This window comes from Pollicipes pollicipes, unplaced genomic scaffold (assembly GCF_011947565.3).
Source record: "Pollicipes pollicipes isolate AB1234 unplaced genomic scaffold, Ppol_2.1 Scaffold_4002;HRSCAF=4701_pilon_pilon_pilon, whole genome shotgun sequence".
NCBI classification, from domain to species: domain Eukaryota; kingdom Metazoa; phylum Arthropoda; class Thecostraca; order Pollicipedomorpha; family Pollicipedidae; genus Pollicipes; species Pollicipes pollicipes.
This window is the reverse complement of record NW_023596420.1, coordinates 10,111,710-10,133,670: the sequence shown is the minus strand read 5'-3', so window position 1 is coordinate 10,133,670 and position 21,961 is coordinate 10,111,710. Positions and strand designations below refer to the sequence as shown.

Genomic DNA, 21,961 nt, shown 5'->3' with positions numbered 1-21,961 from the left:
CGACAGTGTGATCGGCGCGCACGAATACGCATGCACTGGCGCACACGGTGGCACGGTGAGGTATCACGCGCAAACATTTACAGATGGGAAAACATCCACAGAAACCAACCTACTATCTCTCTGACGCAGAGCATCCCCGCCCCACATCGATGCGCGACCGGTGTCTGAAACTTGGGTGTTCCTTGGTGGCTTTAGCCCCAAGGCATTTTGTTCTCCACAAATATACACCCGAAAGAACATAAAATTGTTCTCTGTGAGGAACGTGAAATGAAGTCAAGCTGTTCCTGGAGCTTCGACAGCATCGCGTGCCACTCACACGACTGAACGAAGAATAGTACTTGCGGGTTTCAGCCGAATATTTATACCCCATCGCACACAATCTTTCCTTCCAATGCACTCAGTGCCAAGATCCGTTGCTGCTCACCAGCACATGTTTAACCCCCTACCGTCCACCAATGACACCGATGCGCTCAGACGCAGGGCCGAGCCCGCGCTCAATACAGTAACAAAGCCTCTTGTCGGGCCGGGAAGCAGCGAGAGGACGGAGAACATCTCGTATACGCCCCGATTCAACGCTTCTCGATTGCTCGTAGAAGTCATTGTAATACAATACAAATTGATGCGGAAGGACATGATGTTACACTAACATGTACCCCCAAGAATAGCGTGAACTTATTTTATATTGATGAAAAAATTATTTTAATCCATTAAAAATAGCATTCTGGTAAAACTTGCATCTGAAGCTATCAAAAATGGACACTGCATAGAAAACATAATGATATCAGACACCATCCCAAACACTCGCTTGGGCACGAGGAAATTCACGGCTCCGCGAGTCTTCGACTCTTGGGGAGGATTTGGCATTGGAGAGAAGGCAAATTCTCGACCAAGAAATCCGAGCTGAATACTTGACGAAAACGCATAAAAGTAAGTTGTTCAGTACATTAGGGAGAAACGTTATTCACACAGATAAGATAGTAACATTAGCCTTATTTCTCGGAGAAAAACCAGGAGAAGAGAGATACAGTTGGGTTGATATTTCGGCAACGTGCCTTTATCGAAACAATAGAAGAAGTGACGTCTTGAACTTAAGAACTTCACTTCGTCTATTGTTTCGATAAAGTGATGTTGCAGACATATCAACCCAACTATATCTCTATTCTCCTGTTTTTTCTCCAAGGAATAAGGCTAATACTGCTGTTCTATCTATGAAAACGCATAAAAGGGGCATTAAATAAAAGCGTGCGATTTTTTTTTCTACCGATCTACAGAGCGTCACCACAGAACTGTGGTCTGAATATAAAGCTAAAGCAGGGTTTCCTGTTCTCCGTTCAGCAGAACTTTTGGTTTTGAATTTATATTTTTTACGTTTGTTAAGATGTGCCTCTTATTTGACCGGGATCTTGCCAACGAATAGCTTTCGAAAATCATTAAGGTCCTAAAAAAGCAAGATCAGAACCGATAAAAAACTTACAGCGGCTCTGCCGTTGAAGACTGTTATGCAGTGCGCGCCCCGTGTAGCCTTCCGACGTTTTATTTTTTGCAGCCGCGTGCGGGGTGACAACGCGATTGTTTGATGGTTTAGGTAAAGGCAATATATAAATTCAGCTCCGCGTCATACACTGAGAAAAGTATTGTATCAGACTCAACGTCGGTGAGTAGATGTGGCGACGCTACCTTTGTACGGCTGGCTTGCTCTATGAGAAGGGAATAACTACCCCGCCCCTACTGCACTGCCGTCCGAGCCGGATCACGCAGCAGCCTGACGTCTCAGATGGTGTAGTTTTGTACATAACTTGAGAAGCGGGTGAGTCGATAATTCTTTAATCCCAAATAAATGGTGCAAACCATGATCTCCACGATTTTGACCAAGTTTCTTCCCAAAGTTGGGGAGGGGCTAGTAGCATCCCATCCCGCTGCGTAGGAAACTACACCCCTCGTCACAAATTAAAGTGTATCTAGGTCAGTAAAAGCCTAGGCAGGTACCACATTGCCCCAGAATCTCTCCCTTTAGTGGGAAAGATTGCGCCTTGGCTAAACATAGGTACACAAACTACTATGCTACAGATGCTCCTATTCATGTTATCATGAGCTGCATGACATTTTAATAATGAATTTGTCATAATGTGCTCTAGGAAATTGTTCATTAGGTGCACAACATTCTAAGCATTGCTTTCTATCAGCCTTAATTGGGACTCACACCTTTACAACATAATTATCAATATAAACAACTTTCTATCAGGTCCATATCATCAAAAAATACAGTAGGTGTGAGCATAGACTTAGAAAGAAAGCATATACTTGAGAAGCTAGAAAATTTAAGATGCAAGCAGCCAATCTCTAAAGGTCTTTGGTGATTACTGAGACCAGCTAAAGGATCATGTTTACTGTCATCTGCTGTCAAAAAATATAATTCAATGCAAGCAGTGCAAATTTGCCTGGATTATTTTGTTCTCACTACAACCCAGAATTTGAGGATTTTTGTTCTCTCCCCCAAGAACCCAAACCAAATTTCAGATACTGTATGCAACCCTAGCTATACAACTATGGCACAAAGTAACAGCAGTCATACATGGCGCGACGAACTGTGCACTTGGAAGCAGAGCGCCTTGAGTCCAGCCACACATCTGGGCAGCCAGCTCTCTGCCTCCACCTATTCTGGACGACCGACCACACGAGCCACGTCCTTCGAGCACTCGACCCTCGCTACTGACCTTGACCCTGGTGCCGATGGGCAGGCGGGGCGTGCGCGGCGCCGGGCTGCCGGCGCGCACCTGGCGCACGCGCGCGCGCGCCGGGCTCGCGCCGGCCGTCGCCGTCGGGTAGAGCATCAGCACGGGCGAAAGGTCGGCGGTGGCGACGGCCGGCCGGCGCGGCGGCAGGCCCCGTGCCGGCCTCACACACGGCACCACGTACGGCCCAGAGCGGGCCGGCAGCGTGGCCGAGGTGGGCTTGACGCTGGGTGGCGCCACCAGCTGCTGCGGAAAGGTGCCGGCCGACCGCGGGCCGAAGCTGACCCCCTCCTGGCTGCCGCTGGTTACCGGAAACGCCGCTGCGGCGGGGAGGGACGGTCAGAGGGGCGACACAGTAGCGGTCTGGTGCGGGGAGAGGCGGTCAGAGGGGCGACACAGCAACCGGTCTGGTGCGGGGAGGGGCGGTCAGAGGGGGCGGCACAGTAGCGGTCTGGTGCGGGGACGGTACCGTCAGGGGAAGATGACGGAGGGTGTCAAAGGCAGACGCCAGAGATGGATCTTTCAAGAGCGGCAAACAAGCGGCGGAAGAAAAGACAACATGCCCTTGCTTAAGCAATTGTCGCAAAAGACCTTTCGGGCCGGAAAATGGACGACTACACGGCCATAAACCAGGGACTGTGGACATTGAGATGTTCCCCGCCGGCAAGCGCTCCAACACGTCAAACCGAACTACGCACCCACACAGCTCAAAGGACAAGCCAACGGACTCGGTTGACGATGGCGCCACCAAACGTCACAATGCGCGGTCACCAGGACCCGCCAGAGCGCTCTCCACACTCCGAAAGGTGCGCGGGTGCGCCACTCACCCACCTGGACCGTGCAGGGGTGCGCCACTCACCCAGCTGGACCGTGCAGGGGTGCACCACTCACCCAGCTGGACCGTCCAGGGGTGCGCCACTCACCCAGCTGGACCGTGCAGGGGTGCGCTATGTAGCGCACGCCGTCCTCCTGCAGCACGCTGCCGCCGGACACGCAGCCCTGGCCGCAGCGGGCGCAGAGCCGCTGCCAGGCGTCCAGCAGGTGCCGCTTGACCCAGCCGAAGCTGATCGGGTCGCCCAGGATGCGGCTCATCGGCTCGCTTGTCTCCACGTATGACGTCATCAGCGGCGACACGTAGATCGGGTAACCGATCGGCTGATCGCACGACGAGTTGATGATGTTACGCAGAGCCTGCGGAGGTGGAGACACGCCCAGTGCAGTGGCCGGGATGTGGTGACCCTTTCGCTTTCCTCTTATCTGCGATGCATGACGCTGGTGTAGTCATTCGCGCTGCTAGCTGCGGCTCGCCGCGGTGGAGAGGCCGACACGCCTCCACAAACGACGCCTGAACTGCCGACGCATTAATCGGCGACTCAGTGTCACAATAACCGCGCCGTGAATGATGCAATCGGTGCTTAAGCTTGAACTCGCCAACGGAGTGCGGCCCCTACGCCGGTGAAGTCACGTGGCATCGTGCACACGCTTAAGATGCATCAGGAGGTAAGACCGAGCGATGTGGCTACCACACAGCTTCGCGAGCGCCCCGCGCCCGTCCCAGCTCGTTCAGATCTCGGCTCTCCTCTCCCCGCTTTGCCATATGTCGACACGACCTATGAGGCCCGCCGCACCGGGCCGCCGCGGCTGCCGGCGGCGCTCTCCAGCAGCCTCACCTGCTTGGCGTTCTGGATGCTGCCCCGCTCGGGGTTGCGATTCCTGAGGTAGATGAGCTCCTGCTGCTGGCCGGCCCACAGACCGCGCACACACTCGCGGTTCAGCTTGATGACGCGGAAGCTGAGCTGCCGCTTGTTCAGCATGATGATCTTGTATTGGTCCGATCCGTCGTCTAGGATGTGCCTGTTAGGGAAGGAGGTCGGACCACGCAGGGAGGTCAGACCACGTGGGGAGCTCAGACCACGTGGGGAGCTCAGACCACGTGGGGGGGGCTCAGACCACGTGGGGAGCTCAGACCACGTGGAGGGGCCAGACCAGGCGGGGAGGTCAAACCACGCAGGGAAGTCAAATGAGTTTGGGTCAGGCCCGTTAGCTACGGAACGGGGACCACACCGTGATGACACGAGTGTTCAAACCATAATCTTGTCCTTCAATTTAATCATCTCTGCGTTGTATTGCCGTTAGCATAATTTGATCATCCCTGCCTTCTATTGCCTTATACCAGCTGAATCGGGCCACAAACGGAGGCGCATCTCGATGTCACCAGCCCTCACTCATCATATGGCCACTCCAACGTTGAACCACACCTTGTCGTGTCCTTTCGCACCCTTCACCTACAAACCCTTACGCCTCCCAGCCAGCCGCCGTGGGGGACACACTGGCGCGGCTCGCGACACACGGCCGACGCCCGCCCGCCAGAGGGCTCGACCCACCTGAGCGCCAGCAGGGACGGCACGCCAGAGAGCACCGCGTTGCGCCAGGCTGGGTCGCCCTCGTGCGATATCACCAGTTTCTCATCGTGTGACCGGATGGCCTCGTACAGACAGCTGGGCTTCTCGTAGTCGTCCGGCGACATAAAGTGGTCCTGCGGACGGCGGCAGTGCTGGTGAGGTCCCACCCGCGCGCCGCCTGGCACTGACGTGAGGCCAGCGGGGTGCAGCCACCAGAAGACGCCGACAGGGGCGGCACAAGAGGGGACGCCGACAGGGGCGGCACACGAGGGGACGCTGACCGTGGCGGCACACGAGGGGACGCTGACGGCGGCGCACGAGGGGACGCTGACAGGGACCGCACACGAGGGGACGCTGACAGGGGCCGCACACGAGGGGACGCTGACCGTGGCGGCACACGAGGGGACGATGACGGCTGCGCACGAGGGGACGCTGACAGGGACCGCACACGAGGGGACGCTGACAGGGGCCGCACACGAGGGGACGCTGACGGCGGCGGCACACGAGGGGACGATGACAGGGGCCTACACGAGGGGACGCTGACAGGGGCCGCACACGAGGGGACGCTGACAGGGGCGGCACACGGGGGGACGCTGAAGTGACACACGAGGGGACGCTGACGGGGCGGCACACCAGGGGACGCTGACAGGGGCGGCATACGGGGGGACGCTAACGGGACGGCACACGGGGGGACGCTGGCAGGAGTGACACACGAAGGGACGCTGACGGGGCGGCACACGAGGGGACGCTGACAGGAGTGACACACGAAGGGACGCTGACGGGGCGGCACACGAGGGGACGCTGACAGGAGTGACACACGGGGGGACGCTGACGGGGCGGCACACGAGGGGACGCTGACAGGAGTGACACACGAGGGGACGCTGACGGGGCGGCACACGGGGGGACGCTGACAGGAGTGACACATGAGGGGACGCTGACGGGGCGGCACACGAGGGGACGCTGACAGGAGTGACACATGAGGGGACGCTGACGGGGCGGCACACGAGGGGACGCTGACAGGGGCACCACACGAGGGGACGCTGACAGGAGGGACACACGAAGGGACGCTGACTGGGCGGCACACGAGGGGACGCTGACAGGAGTGACACACGAGGGGACGCTGACGGGGCGGCACACGGGGGGACGCTGACAGGAGCACCACACGAGGGGACGCTGACGGGGCGGCACACGAGGGGACGCTGACAGGGGCACCACACGAGGGGACGCTGACAGGAGTGACACATGAGGGGACGCTGACGGGGCGGCACACGAGGGGACGCTGACAGGGGCACCACACGAGGGGACGCTGACGGGGCGGCACACGAGGGGACGCTGACAGGAGTGACACACGAGGGGACGCTGACGGAGCGGCACACGGGGGGCCGCTGACAGGAATGACACACGAGGGGACGCTGACGGGGCGGCACACAAGGGGACGCTGACAGGGGCACCACACGAGGGGACGCTGACAGGGGCGGCACACGACAGCCGTACGGGCTCGCCGAAAACTAATCTGAGCTGCCTGGAGAGGCGTGCGGCACCCGGCCACATATCGACGAGGTCGCTCAAGTGACCGAGGCGTGACGATGGGGCCAACCAATCGCGCAAAAATTGATAAGAAAACGGAAGAGGCATTTGCAGAGCAGCGGGCATGTGAAGCAGGGTAAGCCAGCACAGTTCTCTGTTTACCGGGTCTTCCGTTTGCCAAGTCCTGGTGCGATGGTGTAGACTTGTGCGATCTGCGGCCTCGGGTAAGCACGGTCGGCTTATCTCCCGCAACCCGGTGTATGTCCGACCCCGCGCCCCGGGCCTTCCTCCGACCCGCAACAGTTCGGGTCATGACCCGGTCAGCCGCTGACCTGGTGCAGCTTGAGTGACATCCGGATGCCTGGGGCGACCACCTTTCGCAGCAGGTCCATGTCGGTGAAGACCCACTCGTCTCGCAGAGAGGTGATACGGAAGTCGCCCTTGAACAGCGCGTGCAGGCCGTACAGGAAGAACTCCACACTGGAACACGGGAGGCCCGGCGTGAGCAGGAAGCCGCCCGCGCGCGGAAAACGCCCGAAGCAGGCTGACCTGACTAACAGAGCCGGCACCTGAGGGCGGCCTGCGCTGGTCGACAGGTGGACTCGGGACCGACTCCGGAGTCGGGCAGACTATCGCTGAGCTGGAGTGAAATACACTGCTCTGAACATTCGCTGTGAGTTGGAGTCCGAGTTCAGTCAGCCGAAGAATCAGTGGGCCTCCTGTAACATATGTAGGCGACAAACTATACCGATTGTTCGTAATTTTGAACGCCAGCTATTACTGAAACACCATCGTAGATAGCTAACATTCTTATCAACGTTAATTTGTTGAGTAGGCCTTTTCAAGACCATGGAACGCTTTATACAAGCAGAATAAGCTGTTTGAGGAATCGTCCCACCAGACTGGACTCCATAATAGAGCCATTTATGCTTGATAGGGGTCGCCTCAACATTGTGCTGTGATGCTCGGAATCGGAGTCATAATCGACTCCATATCTCGCGAATCAGAGTCAGAACCGCCTCCGCCGGAGCAGGCTCCAGCGCAACGCTGGCTGATGGAGGGCCCTGCCGTCCGTCAGAAAAGCCAGAAACACGTAACTAACATTTTTCTCGACATGGAGTTATTGGTATAATTAGATTCATCTCGACGAGCTGCACATTTTGACGAAGTGAAAAGTAAACATGAGTGCTTTTAAAGAGAATCAAAAGGGATGTAAGGTTGGAAGATTCGCGTATAAGTTGTACCTGGGGAGGGGGGGGGGGCTTTGCAAAGATAAAAAGGAGTTACAGACACGTATCTGTGGAACAAGAGCCTCAGCTGTTCCCACACGGTCCATTTTCAGGGTCAAAAACGCGTATCCGCTTACATACGCGGTTTTGTCACCTACGATCAGCGCCATTACCGTGCCAAAAGCGCGTACCTGTGAAGTTACGCATTTTTGTCATTGGGAACCGTCGTAAAGTGAGCAGTTGCGCATTTTCGCCATTGAAAAATGTTTTTGTTCCTTCAAGCTGTTTCCAAATCCATGCAAATACGCGCATCTTCACAGCGGAAGTGCTGCGGTCATATGCACGCGTTGCAGTCTTTCATACAATGGAAAGATAGCAGTTTCGCTGTGTTTACACCATGCAAGGCTACTAGAGATATTTAGTACCAATACACTACCGTCATCCCGTCATGCACAGCGGGTACGCCTGACACCATGACACTCCGCCCAACAGATGTTTAATTTTTGCAGATGCATTCCCGGCCCTGAACTAACAATGAATGAGATATGACATCTTTCCCTGGTTCCATGCAGCTGTCCAATCACCCATGCGGTGCTTAGTAACTGCATAAAACACGAGTCACTGCGCAGATACGTGTTTTGCCGAGATACGAGACGTTGCTGAGTCCCTTACTACAATTCATGAAAACGCGTGTGCTTTATCAGGTACGTGTTTGCGCCAAGATACGCCTTCTTATCTCGACCACTCTTTGAACACAAAAAAAACGTTTTTTGAATACAAAAACGCTGTCCTGAACAATTATAGAATTGGTAGTTACGCGTTTTTGACTTTTGATGGCAGGACTACGGTCAATGGTGGCCACTAACGGTGTCCGTCACCACAGCGAGGACATACGCCGGTCAACTGCAGAGCGTATGATGTCTGGTACGCTCACCTGGCGCGCCAGTCCAGTAGTCTGGCGTGGTGCACCAGAATGAGAACAATGTCCATGCAGGGCGTGTGTGGTGATAATGGCGAAGCCTGGCGACGGCAACTGGAGTGAGCGTTGCGCTCGGTGTTACAAAGGTATGCCAATGTGGAGTGGGAGGTGCTCATCTGCAGTGGAAGTGGTGCTTTCCTGGAGTGGGGGTGATGCCCACCCGGAGTGGAAGTGGTGCTCACCTGGAGTGGGGGCAGTGCTTACCTGGAGTGTGAGTGGTGCTCACATTGAGTAGGGGCAGCGCTTACCTGGAGTGTGGGTGGCGCTCACCTTGAGTAGGGACAGCGCTTACATGGAGTGTGAGTGGTGCTCGCTTGGAGCGGGAATGATGCTCACCTGGAGCTGGGGTAATGCCCGCCGAGAGCATGGGTGGTGCTCACTCTGAGTTGAATTGGTGTTCAGCTGGAGTGAAATTGGTGCTCACCTGGAGCGGAAGTGGTGCTTACCTGGAGTGGGGGCGGTGCCCACCCGGAGTGGCAGTGGTGCTCACCTGGAGTGTGAGTGGTGCGAGGCATCGCTGAGGGTGCGGCGGCCCAGCAGACTAAGCGCCAGGCACAGCGACACCACCGGCGAGTCTCGATTACACTCCATCTCCTGCGGCGGACGGTCGACGCTGTGACACGGCCGGCGACACGACACGGCCGCACAGCCGGTCAGCCCGCACAGCCAGTCAGCCCGCACAGCCGGTCAGCCCGCACAGCCGGTCAGCCCGCACAGCCGGTCAGCCCGCACAGTCGGTCAACCCGCACAGCCGGTCGGCTCGCACAGCCGGTCAGCCAGTCAGCCGGTCAGCCCACACAGTCCGTCAGCCCACACAGTCCGCCAGCTCGTACAGCCGGTCGGCTCGCACAGCCGGCCAGTCCACATAGCCGGTCAGCCCCACAGTCCGTCAGCTCGCACAGCCGGTCGGTTCGCACAGCCGGTCAGTCCACACAGCCGGTCAGCCCGTCAGCCCGCACAGCCGGTCAGCCTATCAGCCGCCGCTACACGGCAGCGAGTTCGCCTGCACTGGCCGACGATGTATGTTAGCGGCGTGAAACCGAACAAAGACACTAAAAAAAGAAACTTAATGACCCTATCATGCGAACAGGCAGCCGGAATGGGAGGATTACTGGAGTCTTTCAAGTTCATCACCGTTCAGAGAGTCCGTGTGGTTTACGATGCGACACGTGACCTAATCTGTGATGAGATGGTTGGCGAGTACCGGGGGACACTGCTAATTACTTCAGACGCGCAAGATGATCTGACTATCGAAAGGTCGCAGATCGGGGCCAGCTACGGCCTGTGGGTAGGATTCCACCCTCCTGCAACTGCCAAGCACAGGATAAGCACCGTATCTGTAGCCCCTGGACATTGGCAGATGACAGAAGCGCCCTTACTGCACTGTGACGTCCCACAACAGAGGGCATGACATCCGAGGAGACCTTACCTTATCGCACTGCTGGACGCAGTACTTGATCCAGTCGAAGTAGACGTTGCAGAAGCTGTTGCGCGTGATGCCCGAGGACCGGAAGTCGTAGTCCTCATCGATGTTCATGTTGAAGATGGGGTCGACGTCGACGAAGTTGGCGTTGGTGGTGTAGTCGAGCACGTGCGACATGATCTCCTCCCGGCCCAGCCAAGTCTCCAGCTTGGGCGAGCGCAGCGCGTAGAAGATAATGCTCTGCACAGGAGGGGCGCGGCGTGACGCGGGGCGAGCCCCGACCAGCTGACGCTGAGGAGCCGCTGCCAATGCCGACGCGGCCCACCGGCTCCCGACACAGGCATGCGTTTGAGGCGCTGTCTGACTGCAGACAGCCCGAAGGTCAGCCCTCGGCTCATGTGGCTCATGCCTCATTTACTTCACTTGTTCCACGTTCATCCTAGTCAAACTGAAAGCCCCAACCCAATCAAACTAACACATTTGGTTTATGCACCACACACGCCAGCGAACGGGCACCGGGTGCCGTGGCAGTCATTGCAGAACTTACCAATCGATCACCCACTGACCTTGACGTAGTAGGTGATGAGCACCTTCCTGAGGTCGAACACCTGCAGCATGGAGGTGGCCGAGTTGTCCGAGATGCTGTAGCCCTCGAGCACATACCGGGCGGCGGCCACCTCCCAGGCCAGCCAGCGCTGGTTGAAGATCTGGTTGGCGGACAGCAGGTGCGGCAGATGGCCCGGCTCGCAGCAGCAGCAGCCTGTCGCATCGACGCACGCCCTGAGGCTTGTGACCCACAGTTCAGAGCTAGACACGTGACGGGGAGCAGCTGAAGTTGGAGGAGGGGAGGGGGGGGGGACAATCACGAGGCAATGACGCATGCGGCCAGCTTCACAAACCGATTCTACCAGCGTGGGGACTTGATCTGCGTGGTACATGAGCGCACGGACCAACAAATACTTGACGGGCAGCGCATTCGTCAATGAAGCGAAAGACAAAACGGTCCAACCAGCCAAACTATCGAAAGTAGTTTATTCACACTCATCGACCGACATCGCGCTATCTACAAAATATGCAAGCGCTTCTTTCGCTTCGTACAACTAGTCACTTGGGCGAAGAACATCCCGAACTTGGAATCCACCGAAGCCGACAGGCTTCCATCACAGACTGGCTTGCCCATATGATTAAGACAGTCCACGCAGGGTGCACCCGACCCATTCAGCGCCTGAACATGCACTGTTCCGCGCCCTCCAGCGCCGCCGCCGCCGCCGAACGTACCGGCGTCCTCCTCGACGCCCTCGGTGATGGCCTCGACCTCGCGCTGCTGGCAGTAGGTGCCGCGGAACTCGAGTCCGCGCACCTGGAACGTCACGAGCCCGTTGCCGAGCTCGACGATGTGCACCAGGCAGTTGAGGTAGTCGGAGGCCAGCACGAAGCAGTCGCCCTGCGAGACCACGCCCCACCGGCCTGTCGGCACGGCGCAGGCGGCGTCGGTCAGCGTCGCGTCGCGGCCGCCGCTTCGGCCGGGGTCGTGAAGCGCATCAGTCTCACAGTCCGGGTCACGAGGCGGCCCTTCGCTGGATTAACAGCGGTCTGCGCGCACCTAACGAAGCGCAACGCAACGGTAACGGAGCACGCCCCTGTTACAATTACGCACCAGCGGCTGGCCCGGTGGCCGCGCCGGAGTTTCAGCTCCCATGAAAAGCTGCCCGAGTTTAGGCCGAACAGAAGCGGCCTGCATTTGGAGAGTCCGGCTCTGCAGTGAGCTCTGCACGGGCGGGGACGTCAGTCAGCGCGGCCACGAAGCAGCGCCCTCCGACAGCGTCACCAGCCTCACCGAGCATGATGTCGCCGTACAGCGAGTGCTGCAGCGATCGGCTGAGGTGCTCGTAGAAGATGGAGTTGAGGTTGTTATCGTTGGCGCCGGGACTGCGGTCCAGGTGCAGCGACAGCCGCGTGTTGCTGTGGTCCACGCGCTTGGTGTTGTAGTCGCGCTCCCAGAACTTGACCGGCCGCACGTACGACAACACGAACACGGCCGAGCCCAGGAACGGACTGAGCGGCGCCGAGAGCAGCGCCGAGACGGCCGCCTGCGCGAACAGCAGCGCCGAATGCGGCACTGAGAACGGCTGCGCGAACGCATGGAACGCCGAGCCCCACGTGATCTGCCACGGCGCGATGTACGTGGTGACGAACTGGATCTTGAGCAGGAAGTCGCGCACCTTGTCGAACGCCACCGCCAACACGAAGAAGTCCACCAGGAACGTCTCCGAACGGGCCGCCCAGTCGAGCTTGAACAGCAGCAGCGTGAACACGAGCACCAGGTAGGAGTAGCTGGTGTCGGCGTACGTGGTGCGCAGGCTCTTCATGCCGCACACGACGACAATCAGCGCAGCCCACTCCAGGCCGAACTTCTCGGCCAGCCGCGGACTGTCCACGGTGAGCGCGCTCAGCACCACCAGCGGATACAGGATGTTGCGCTCCAGCGAGCAGAGCCACACGGAGAGCCGCTCGAACCACACGATGCGCGCCGGCTCAGACACCTCGAACTGGCGGTACTCGGCGGCGCGCAGCACAGGGTGCGCCACGCACAGCCAGGGCACCTGTTTGCGCAGTTGTGGCAGCAGGTAGTGAATCAGGAAGCCGGTGCCGGCCGGCAACGACCACAGCACCCGCTGCAGCTCCGGACCCAGCGAGGAGAACACCTGGCGACGAGGCAAACACGAGGTCAGACACACTGCAGAGAGGAGCACAGAGACCAGAACACCCGCTGCACCTCCGGACCAAGCGAGGGAGCACCTGCGGAGCGGAGCACCGAGTTAGATACGGCTGCGGATGGCAGCATAGGGGACGCAGCGTTAGTCGCAGCTCTGGGTTTAGCGGTGAGCACACATCGAGCGCGGAACTTGAGGGCCAGATGGTGTGCAGACAGCGCGAGAAGGGCGTGCACAGCTATAGATAAGCAGAACTTGAGGGCCAGATGGTGTGCAGACAGCGCGAGAAGGGCGTGCACAGCTATAGATAAGCAGAACTTGAGGGCCAGATGGTGTGCAGACAGCGCGAGAAGGGCGTGCACAGCTATAGATAAGCGGAACTTGAGGGCCAGATGGTGCGCAGACAGCGCGAGAAGGGCGTGCACAGCTATAGATAAGCGGAACTTGAGGGCCAGATGGCGTGCAGACAGCGCGAGAAGGGCGTGCACAGCTATAGATAAGCGGAACTTGAGGGCCAGATGGTGTGCAGACAGCGCGAGAAGGACGTGCACAGCTATAGATAAGCGGAACTTGAGGGCCAGATGGCGTGCAGACAGCGCGAGAAGGACGTGCGCAGCTATAGATAAGAGCGCAGAGGCAGACATGGACGTGCGTGGTCTCCGGGAGCCGACCAAGGGAGCCGACACACCGCGTCAGACGTCAGGTGATTATGCTCCCGTCACCAGCAAAGGAAGCAATGCTGTCATACAGATACACGTTAAGAGGCCTGTTTCCGTGCCGGTGGTCACAAGCAGGCCGTGCTTCGAGTCCATACATGTCGCTCATCCGCGCACCTATCTCTTGGTGGCAATGTCCCTCGTCCTGCCTTTTGTTGTGAGGATAATCCATGAGTTTGACACGATCGTGATGTGCTTAAAAAGTTAACAGCTGCCTTGTCCGACGGCCTTGGCGTAGCGGGGTATGTCCTTGTGGAGCGGGCTTGTGTGGTATCGTTTCTGATACTGTGTGCCTGTGCAGTGCCTGCGCATGAAATACGCATTGCGGCGTAAGTGTGCTAACCCATAAGCAACCAGGTGTTTGAAAAAGCTAGCAGCCAGAGCCTGTCCCGTTCCTTTCCGCTTTATTTTGAGACACGACTAGGATCACACATGAAGTGATTAGTCCGTATTTGTAATAACAGCCCGCGTGATCAGCCACCCACCAATGATGTCAACGCACCTTTGGCGTTAACTGCACACCAACATGGTCATTGACGCCATTCGTTGGGTGTAGTCGTGTCGCCATTGCAGCATAAACATGCAATATCCGTGATCTAGAATTGAGCGTCAAGCCTTAGCCATTCTGTTCTCATCGTTCGGATCGGGCCCAATGTATAGGGCTTCATATTATACAATTCCGGAAGATTTTGACTTGAATACGTTATCTCCGACAGACAATAAGTAGCAATGAGGCAGCAGTTTGTGTGCGTATGGAAAGGTGTTTGAAGGAAGGAAAAAGGCCTACAACCCTTAGATGGCATGAGGTCTAAAGCTCGTTCTTTTGATTGTCTCAGACTTTTCAAACGTAATCATCGGCATACCATTGATCACATGTACTTATCACAATGTCTACCATCGCGCCCCACACCCTCCGCACGCTACAACTGTCCGCATTTACCGTAACGCAACCGCTTGCCTTCAGCTGACCGAGAGCGGCGCGCGGGAGCATGGTCTGACGTCACAACACGGACCTCTGCCATTGGTCGTACGCCCGCGGCGACGGCAATCTCCGGCCCGACTCAGCGGTATGTGACTTAGCAGCGGTATGTAACCCAGCTTATGAAACGTCTTCCGAATTTTGTGCGCTGCAGCCTGCATTACAGCCCCAGACCACTTTCTTTCAGCGGCGTCCGAGTCTCTCTGTCCGTGCGGGCGCCTCACCGTGCTGCAGTGGACGGCGAACACCATGACGCCGATGATAGTGCAGGCCAGCGCGTCCGACTTGAGCCGCGTGCGGGCCGTGCGCAGCAGCTGGTCCGGAAGCGGGTCGCCGGGCGTGTCCGGCGCGTCAGGTGCGCGCGGCGCCTCCTCCACCAGGTCCGGGCATAGGTACCGGCTGCCGGCGGTCGGCCGCGTCAGGGGCCAAACGTGCTCCGAGACGCTGCCGATGGCCAGCCGCGCCACAGAGGACATGGATAGCAACTGACCGGGAGTTGCCGACACAGAGCCGGCACACCACGCCAGGTCGGTCGGCAGACTGCTGACAGAACGCCGGAAGACAAGGCACACCAGCGGACGGCCAGCTCATGGTGTGAGGTCGACTTCAAGGGAACTGGTCGCACCATTCATTTGTCAAAACCGTGAGCCTTTTAGCTATGCTGAGCGCGCCGGATGGCCACACTCAGCGATCTGCAGCACCGGCTTTGGCTCAGGCCTCGGAGTAGCACTAGGTACAGCGGCGCGGAATCTCACCTCAAGACCTGGATCAGCAGGGTGGGATCACTGGGGCTGCGGCTCAGGTGGTAGCTGAGCGACACCAGCAGGCCGCAGAAGATGCTGAACAGGATATGCTGCGCCGTCGGCTTGGTGCCGTTCTCGCGCAGGCCGCCGTACGCGAAGCCGTAGAGCGCGGCCACGGCCAGCAGGCTGCGCAGCCAGGCGGTGGCCGCCGCCCAAAGGCTGGTGGCCGCCGTGCCCCCGCAGAGGTGGATGTCCGCCTGCTCCAGCAGGTACATGGCGAACGTGTCCACCTGCGGCAGCAGGCCGGACGTGAAGAGCAGCGGCAGCAGCACCAGCAGGTAGCGCAGCAGCTGCAGCGCCACGTCCAGCAGCGGGCCGGGCGCCAGGCGCAGGCCATACAGGCGCAGGCGGGCGCCGGCGTGCGACTGGTCGACGGCGCGGCAGTGCAGCAGCAGCAGCGTGAGCCCGCACAGCAGGCAGAAGTACAGCGGCCGGCCAAACGCCACCAGCCGGTTGTGGCCGTGCGTGGGCGACGCGGCGTCCGGCTGCACGCTCTTGACCAGCGAGTACAGGCTGGAGGCGACGACAAAGCTGAAGAAGAAGACGCCCACGTCGTCGTAGAAGTCGGCCTGCAGTAGGGCGGCGGCCAGCAGGGCAGTGAGCATCGCCAGCAGCACGGAGAGCAGGTTCTCGGCGATGGAGACGTTGCGGTCGAGCAGCGCCAGCAGGGCCAGTCGGTCGAAGCGCACCTTCAGGCAGGCCCGGCCGCCCAGCTGGCGAACGGAACGGACGGCCGTCAGAGCGGCGCACGGCGACCGGGACGGACGGCGCGGCCACACGCGGACGAAGCGCACCCGTTCTCATCACGATCACGAGGCCGACCGTCGAGATGCAGATACATGCACGGCGTGCGTCGGTCGTTCGAGCCGGCCAGAGAGGGGGTGGGGGAGAGGACTGGCTGACGGGCGCTTGGCTACTTTGTCGCTGGTGGCGAGGCGGGACGAGCGGGCCCGCAGCCTGCCGCTCAGCTATCCCTCCCTCACCCACCGCACTCTATCAATCGTGTTACGACGCACCTATTACATTTATAAAGCGGGCCCTTCCGGTCATAGCCAGTGGTCTGCCTAGGACCTACGGCTCCCACAGAAGCCTGTAAGGGGTCCCCCACTTACACAACGACTTGAGGGTAAGAGCAACGGCACGTCTCTGCCGTGCCGTAGCTCGGCTGCGAGGCTGCCCTGACCTGCAGCCGGTAGTGGTGTTTGGGCGGCAGCGGCGGACTGTCGGCGGCGCGCGCCGCCGGCCCCAGGCCCAGGCTGGAGTGCAGGTAGCGCAGCAGGGGGCCGGCCTGCTCGCCGCCGCCGGCCGCGTCGCCGGCGCCGTCCAGGCCGCCGCCGGCCGACGCCAGCTTGAGGCCGGCCGAGTCGACGGACCAGTCGCTGCCGGCCGGCACCGGACCGCCCGGACCCCGCTCGTCGAACGCGTACGCCAGCCAGTTTCCGAACTCGTCCTGCCGCGCGAGGGCACACGTCGCGCCGAGCATGGACACCGCGCCGGGTCGGCGCCGTGCCCAGTAATGCTGCCATCGGTGATGCCGTACTTGACAATTGCTCACCTCCGATATCGGAGAGAAAAGGACGCGATACATAGCGGTTCAGAAATGAAGTTGCCAGAGACGACGCGCAAGCTGTCCAACTTTGTCCCGTGCATGTGTAAAAATGTGACTAAAGACGAATAAAAAAGCGCGCACAACTAGCATAGTGCACGACCCCTACCAGAGTGCACAACAATTACAGAATCTAGTACGTTTTGGCCAGACGACTTCTCTAAAACGCACCAGACAATTGCGGTCAGCACGCCTACCGACGACTCAATGGGAATGACGACTATCATACTGGTGAGTGAGTGTCAAGTTATTACACCCGACATAGAAAACAAGCAACGACCACCCCTATCAATGATCTGCAGCACATCGCAACCATTTTTCCAACCTCCTGCTATACCCCATCTCACTTCCGATGTCCCCAGGCGCGAGACGACGGCTCGGCCACCGACCTGGAAGTAATGCACAGCGCCCTCGGTCGTGTCATCGTGCGAGGTGGCCAGGTGGGTGCCAGCGGCGGTGAGGAGGCCGCCGGCCGGCGGCGGCACGCTGTCCTCGTGTCCGGCCGGCCGGCGGCGACGACACGCCCGCCGCGGGCTGGACGAGCGGCGCTGACGACCCGAGCCTGGTGGCGCGGGACGGGGCCACGGGCGCCGGTCACCAGCCGGGAGGAGTGACCTCAGCGCACCAGCTGCCACGCACCGAACCCGCGAACATCACCGACCACGGACGGGGGCCGCTACGAAGGGGTTCCCAGACGGTGTCATTTGCTTCCCCTGGGCACTGAATGATGTTCTCCCGCCATCTATACCAGTCCCAACACATCCGGCCGTTCGCTCCACGCTCAGGGCCTCGCTGGCCAGGAGACCGCCGCGCCGCCGCCACCGCCACCAGCCGGGCCTCACCTCTGTGGCCGTCGCGGGCGCGGCCGCCGTGGCCGTCCCAGTGGGCGCCGTGGCGCCGCTCGCCGCGGCTCAGCTCCGAGCGAGACGACACTGGAACAGCGCCACCGGCCGGTCACCTCGCGCGCGCAGCCACACGGCGCCGCTGGGGTGTTCCAACACAGACACAGCGGCTCCGCTCGGGGCGCACGACTCGGGCCACGCGGGCACGTGGCGCCGCCGGGGTGTGCCAAAACCGACACAGGGTGCACACGCTTCGGGTCACGCGGGCGTGCGTGAGGAGCAGCCACGGGCGGCGCGTCGGCGGTTACTGACCAGCGAAGGTGCGCGAACGATGGTGCGTCCTCTCCTTGGGCACGGCACCCTGCTCGGCGGTGGACATGGCCGGTCCACCGTCCGGCCCCAGGCCACCTGGCGGACGGACGGAGCGCGTGTAGGGTCAGGCGACTGGCATCCCGGGCCGGAGGCGGCGGACAACCGGGGCTCGGCAGGCCCATGAGCAGGTTGGTGCTACGTGCATTCTGCGGTACACAGCTGGGGCTTCCACCACGTGATTTGCTCTAGTGGAGGTTCATGATCGTGCAGATGCACAGACTACCCAAACCACACCACGTGGAGAGGCACAGACCTGCTCACCCGTCCCCCTCCCCCAGGCTGTCCCGAGATCCCCTCGGGTCTGGGTGACCTCGGCTGCCCCGAGGCGGCGTCTGACCACTCACCCTGCGACAGCTCACGAGTACCAGCTGCTGTTTACGCCAACTCACAACCTGCTCCGCGAAATACGGCGCAATCCAATCCAACCAGCGCTCTTCCACAACACAGGCCACAATGCCCCACGAGAGCACACCCGACCACCGACCTCTTTGGCCGGCCCCTACCCTCACCGGAGAAGAGCCGCTGCAGACCGGTCAGACTGTGCACACTGATGTCGTCGTCGACCGTCGAGGGCGAGCCGGAGTCGGTCGGCGCCGGCCGCGACCACAGGTCACCCGCTGCCGAAGAGCGCGCCGGCCGGCCGTCAGCGGGTGGGCCGCGTTGACGCGGCAGCGGCGGCCTAGTTGGCTTGGCGGCTTAGGGCAGGATGGAGGCCGCGGGAGGACTTCAGGCCCAGGTGGTGGCGGTCAGGGCGAGGCGGCGGTCACGGTGGAGGGGACCGAATAGCGGCTCACGTGTAAAGGGTCGAGGTCAAGGTCAAGGCGGCGGCGGTCAGGGCGGCGGGGTCCGGACGATGGGTGTCGAGGAGGCGGACGGCAGGCGGGTGTGAGCCCGAGCCACGCAGGACACGGCAGCCAGACGCGGAACGACAGCTCAGCTCTGCTGCAGACACGCAGGGGACGGGGAGGGCGGCGGGGGGGGGGGGGGACTGAGCTGCCAGGCCATGCTCCGGAGTACAGCAGCTTTGATTCAGGCTGCTCCATCAGCTGGCACTGGTCGGAGGATCTCTGGGAATTAGTTCGCCCCACACTCCCGGTGGTTCTACTGACACAAATCGCAGTGAAAACGAAGCTTGGGCATCTCTTCGGAGCGTTGGTAGGTACACCGGCACAAGCCCGCCACAGGTGATTTCTGACAGGTTCGCAGGCTACACGCCAGCTCAGCACCGTCACAGGCCGTATAGCAATCACGGACATGGTTGAGGAAGTTAAAACTTGCAGAGCATATCGATTTGTGAGGTTCTTGCACTTCAAAGGCTTCGAGCCAGATATCATTTGGCACAAAAAAGATAGTCAATTATCGGCGCCCCATTGAGGCTGACGGCTCATGTGATAACTTTTTAAGATAACAGCGTTGTAACTCTGGCCGCAAACTGATCACAACGGCCTGAAAAAGCACAAATGGCCCGGTCAACTCCCCTAACCAAAACAGTTCCCAAACAGCCACATCCAGCCCTCGGCAGGCCGGGAGCTGCCCACCCAGCGGCGCGCCTCTGGCGGTGGCCTCCCACACGGCCCCTCGGCAGGGCGAGGGCTAACCCCCCCCCCCCTCTGGCGGTGACCTCTGGCGGTGACCCCTCACCGGCGTCGGCGCCGCTGTACGCGGCGGTGGGCGCGGCGTCAGCGGACTGGTCCTCCAGCAGCGGCGAGTCGCTGCTGCGCGCCTCGTCGTCGCTGGCGCTCTGCTCCACCGCCTCCGACGACGCCGACGGCCGCGACTGCGGGCACACACACGCGCGCGCACGCATGACGACGGCACTTAGGTGCGAGGGAAGCTCAGCGAGGTCACAGACGGGTGGAGCCGCTGTCCGGCGGCCGTCAAGCCGCTGTGTTCGGCAGATGGATGCGAGATAGCCCGGTCCCCATCAAGCAACGCCCTCTGTCTGCTGCACTTCTCGCTACACAGAGGCAACTGAGCTAGTTAGCTATTTGGACTTCAAAGCGCCTCGACAGCGGCAGTCATTTTGCGCCCGACGGAGGCGTCTGAGAGAATCCTCCCCTCCCCCCAGTCCACTCGCCACGACTGGCGACTGTGACAGCCTGAACGACGGGAGAGTCCTCACGAGAGAGCGTCCCCGATGAAGACCCCCCCCCCCCCCTCCAGGCCGGGGTAGGCGCCAGCCGTGACGCTTCCACCCACCTGCTGCGGCTGACAGTGAGCGGGCGGCGGTGGCGGGGGTGGCGGGGGCGGTGGCGGCGGGGGCGGCGGCGGAGGCGGCGGTGGCGGTGGCGGAGGGGGCGGCGGCGGCGGCGGCGACGGCGCGGAGTGCCCCGGCGCCGGCCGGCCGTGCCGCAGCTCCACCAGCGACCGGCCGACGCCGCGCGAGTCGGCCTGCCGGCCCGTGCTCGTGTCCGACACGCTCAGCGTCCGACGGAAGTAGCCAGAAGGCATCGTGTTCTGCACTGCAACATCGGAGACGGCGCGACGGTCAGAGGGACGTAGAGGTGCCGCCCCCGGCGTCGAGGGCCGGCGCGCGTTCTGTCGCGATGCGCCATTTCTGAAGAAAAAATCCAGGCCTGTGCCAACAGCGGTGTAAATGCGTTTGCAAGCCTTGACGAGCGCCCGCATCCAGTTTGCATATCGTAACCGTTTGTAAAGAATACTGGGTGGTGACGTAATAAAAAACATTTCACATGCGACATCTAACTGAAGCCAACCATGCCATTCAAACCACAATGAAAATCTGACTTTCGTTTCTCCGTTCACACGTACCCATCATACCACCAGCCGCTGCGAGCCCTGCCCGACACGCGATCGCAGGCGCGGCGAACGACTGCCCCACTGTACGCCGAGACATTTGACCTCAGCGTCGGCCGCGTCAGCAGACGGGACCCGACACCGCGGCTCCGGCCGGCGCTCACCTCGCTCGCGCACGGCCGACAACAACGCCGGCAGGTCGAAAATGGCCGACTCGCGAATGTCGTCCATCTCCGGCGCCATGGCGAGCGAGAGGCGGGTCGGCAGCTCCTCACGGCCAGTCTGTCGGGGAGGGCGGGGTCAGGAGGGGCCAGCGGAGGGGCGGCACTCATGGACAGCCGGGCCCAAGCCAGTCACGGCCGCGCGGCGGGGGCCAGGTACGGAAAGACGACGGGGGCAGACACGTGGCGTCTGACGAATGCAACGCGGCACCGATCATGACGTATTAGGGACGGTGGCGTGCATGCCTGCGGTGCAAGCGCAAGGAGACAAATGGCAGACAACCCCAGCAACACAACTCATGCATTCCTTTTCAGCAGCACGTCGTGCGCTTAAGGATACCGGAGATCGTCTGTTACGTGCTGCGATGAGCTTAGGCGGGCCCAATGACGCAACGAAACCCACGGAACAGTGAAAAGGCGACAGGGCGGCGGCCAACGCGCCAGCAGAGCAGAGACGTCGCTCGGCTGCCTTTGCGCCTCACCCACCTGCATAGAAGAGACGGAGAGCTTGGTGTCGTCCTCCGCCAGCCTGTCTTCCGGCAGCTCCGATATCAGGTCAATCGGGTGATCTGCAGACACGGGCCAACTCACAATAACGGGTCGCCACTGACGAGAACGCCACTGCGTGCCTCCGCCTGCTCCAGAACCAACAGCATCAG

General features: G+C 60.4%; 1 protein-coding gene and 1 long non-coding RNA gene across 2 annotated transcripts; both read right to left on the bottom strand.

The window, feature by feature from the left end:
• Positions 1-1,725: 1,725 nt before the first annotated feature.
• On the bottom strand, positions 1,726-17,562 carry LOC119093531 (pecanex-like protein 1; the record flags this gene model as incomplete). Its single annotated transcript, XM_037216490.1, has 15 exons — positions 1,726-1,733; positions 2,807-3,052; positions 3,656-3,923; positions 4,403-4,586; positions 5,117-5,268; positions 6,994-7,141; positions 9,360-9,463; positions 10,299-10,532; positions 10,859-11,052; positions 11,571-11,759; positions 12,130-12,997; positions 14,926-15,100; positions 15,457-16,217; positions 16,688-16,954; positions 17,500-17,562. Coding segments are annotated over 15 exons (3,861 nt in total), but the record flags the coding sequence as incomplete, so codon positions are not given.
• Positions 17,563-17,951: 389 nt separating this feature from the next.
• On the bottom strand, positions 17,952-18,893 carry LOC119093288 (uncharacterized). The gene is made up of 3 exons (XR_005093630.1): positions 18,834-18,893; positions 18,265-18,360; positions 17,952-18,042 (listed from the first exon to the last, which is right to left on the bottom strand). It is a non-coding gene; the product is annotated as an uncharacterized LOC119093288 (long non-coding RNA).
• Positions 18,894-21,961: the final 3,068 nt, after the last annotated feature.